The sequence below is a fragment of the Lotus japonicus genome, chromosome 1 (genome assembly GCF_012489685.1).
Source record: "Lotus japonicus ecotype B-129 chromosome 1, LjGifu_v1.2".
In the NCBI taxonomy this organism is placed as follows: domain Eukaryota; kingdom Viridiplantae; phylum Streptophyta; class Magnoliopsida; order Fabales; family Fabaceae; genus Lotus; species Lotus japonicus.
Window position 1 is genome coordinate 5,226,996 of NC_080041.1, and position 2,932 is coordinate 5,229,927.

A 2,932-nucleotide genomic window follows, 5' to 3' on the forward strand; every position below is an offset into this window, starting at 1 on the left:
TAAGTGAAAAGATTCAAACGTAATCCTCTTTAACCTCTCAAACTGAATATATGCTAAAAAAGAAGTAAAAATAAAATGATCAACATAGGAAACTCATATTCGTATGTTGCATTTAATACTTGTCATATGTTTCATAGTATCATAGCAATTATTATTTTTAAAGTAGCATTAAATTTAATTAGTTAATAAATAAATAGGATTTGTATTCTTACCGTGAGTTAGCATCTAACAGTCTGATATTGTTTCCATTCACAACAGTCTTGAGTGAGATGAAACTAGGAATATGTGAAATTACCTCCAACCCTCTTGATTGTGTCCCACGTACCTTGAAGAATTTGGATACACATTTTTTTGGTTCATAATAGATAAAGACCATGGAGGAATGACACATCAATATAGCAGCACCATCATTGAAGTGTTTTGCTGGCCAATATAAACCACCATATGGCCAACACTTTTTGTTCAATGTATCAATACTGAAAACCTTAGTCCATGATTCTCCAATGCCATATTTCTTCATAATCCACATTGTAACAGGAGTGTCTAGAGATGATGAATCACATATGTAAAGAAATCCCCCTAAATCTCCCATGCTGATATTATATGTACCATATCCTTCCTTGAATACACCCGGAGGAGAAGGGAAAGAATGGAACTCATCACTTTCAAAGTTGAAACACAATAGTGACCCTTTGCTATTCTGAGTACAGATCCAATGAAGTGCCCCATTCATACAAGTGGGAAATAGAAGATCGAAGACATGCTCAAGATTAACTTCAACATTCCTCCATTTTGATGTTCCTAATGTGTACATATCAACAATCATAATACTCTTACGATCACGCCAACTTTGATGTCTATGTAATACTCTCACAACCTTATATTCATTAGTTTTGGGATTGAAACCGAAACCGGAATATACAAATTGGTGGCAGAATTTAGTTTCATCCATTTTGGTAGCTTCTGGAAGTCTGATGAACTCACTTATAACTGGGTTGCAAACAACAAAATAGTCTTTGACCCGATCACACAAGCAAAGAAAACCATTACAAGAATTAACCACCATAAACTTATCATAGTTTGGCTCGTACTCAGCATAAGGCCTTTTTCTAGCATCACTATTCAGACCAATTATTTTGTCCAAAATTGAGTTTCCACCATGAATATGAAGCTTGAGTTTAGTCTCGAGCTTTACATGGTTGTTGCATTCTGGTTTGATAAAGTCATCCTCACAGTAACAACATTGGCTACCATCATTATTGTCAAACTTTTCAGGCTCATACTCAAGAAGGTGCACAAATCTTGAATTTAGGCTTGGATCATAGGTCCCAATCATGAAACCAGTTGATGCATGCTTAGAGTGTAACTTGGCAAAATGTGGGTCTGAAATAAGAGAGTTCAGCCTTTTGCAAAGAAATTTACAAACCAGAATAGACTTAATGGGAAGTCTTATTAGAATATGTGCCATGATTTCCGGTGGAAGATCAACGAAAGAAAGCTCAAGTTGTTGACTTTTTTGTCCATCTACTTTCTTTGCTACTTTCATGTCCACACTGCAGTGCAAAGAAAAAGAGATAAACAAATTAAAAATATAGAAGGAATTTATATTATATAAATATCAGAGACCCAATGAAAGACCGAGGAGAAAATACCACAAGAAATTGTTTCTCTTTTTTTGTGTTTTTCTTCTTCAAAATTATAGGGCCAATTCTACATAAATCTAAAGGATTATTTTTACAGTAAAATAAATTTATTCATAAATAAAAAGGAGTCTGATCCACAAAGAGACTGATAGAGAAAAATTAATGCAAACATAAAAAAATACAATAAAACCCCAACCAAACTTGAAAACCAACAAATTCAACCTTAACCAAAACTAATCAAAACCCAACAAAGCCAACCTGCACATGAACCTAGGAAAAAACCACAAAAAGTTATCCACAATCATGATTAACAACTCTAATTATAGAGATCTCGGTTGCGAAATTTCGACGAGCAAACAAACTCATTTTAATAAATGAATTGTAAAAGTACCATAAAAAGCTTGCTCCTATAAAATAAAATCATACAAATGTGCTCACTTGTGATTTCGAACGCGAGACTTTAGATACACAATTAGGGTTGCACACAGGTCAAGTACAAAGAAAAAACATATTAAGTAGATTTGACACCATTTTCAAAACAGAATTCGATCCAACCTCAAATGATTGAAAATTAGTTGGGATATGTTTGAGAAAAATTAAAAAAAATTCTTTAGCTTTCGAACAAAAAGGTATTATGGACATTGAAAAATTAAAAGAATGAGATCATGGGTCTTGTTAGTGTGCTTTACCTTTGCTCACACATCTGGGCCAAATCTATAAAATCTTCTTGATTCTTCAATCAAAATCAAGAAAAGCTACATAAAAAGGAGGAGTATGAGTCAATCAACCATATAATTTTGAAGATAAAAAACATCAAAGAAGTAGAAGCTAACCATGAAGCTAAGAATAATCACTTACCATCAATGGGGATTGCGGCTGAGGGAGAGTCGCCGAAGAGAAACTCATGAAAATGAGAGAGGGAATTGTAAATTAGGGATTTTGGTTTTTATACATGATGGAATGTAAAAATAGGGACGAAAATAGGTCAGGTCGTTCGTAGGAGCCCATGGCCTAGCCTACATCAGACCCAGTCTATGCCAGACTAAATTTATAAATAAAAAAAGGCCTAGGCTTAGATCATTTAAAAAGTCTTTTAAGACCAACAGACCAGCATATTTAAATAAATGTGATTAATATAAATATATTTTGTTATTCTTACGTTAGAAATTTTATATAATATCTTGATAATTCCCTCTCTACTTAATATTGTTATTTTGCTTACAGAAAGATTTAGTTTTGTATAACTTAACCCCTAAGCTTATAGGCTTGATAGCCTCTTTATGTATGAG

The 2,932-nt window shown here is 33.3% G+C and overlaps 1 protein-coding gene across 1 annotated transcript; it reads right to left on the reverse strand.

Moving 5' to 3' along the window:
- Window positions 1-208: 208 nt before the first annotated feature.
- On the reverse strand, window positions 209-1,546 carry LOC130748066 (F-box/kelch-repeat protein At3g06240-like). The gene has a single exon (XM_057601190.1). It carries the CDS (start codon window positions 1,544-1,546, stop codon window positions 209-211), a length of 1,338 nt encoding a protein of 445 aa, XP_057457173.1.
- Between the last annotated feature and the right edge of the window lie 1,386 nt (window positions 1,547-2,932).

Bases quoted from the DNA above. Each gene is read 5' to 3' on its own strand.
- LOC130748066 (XM_057601190.1), bottom strand. From the start codon at position 1,546: ATGAAAGTAGCAAAGAAAGTAGATGGACAAAAAAGTCAACAACTTGAG.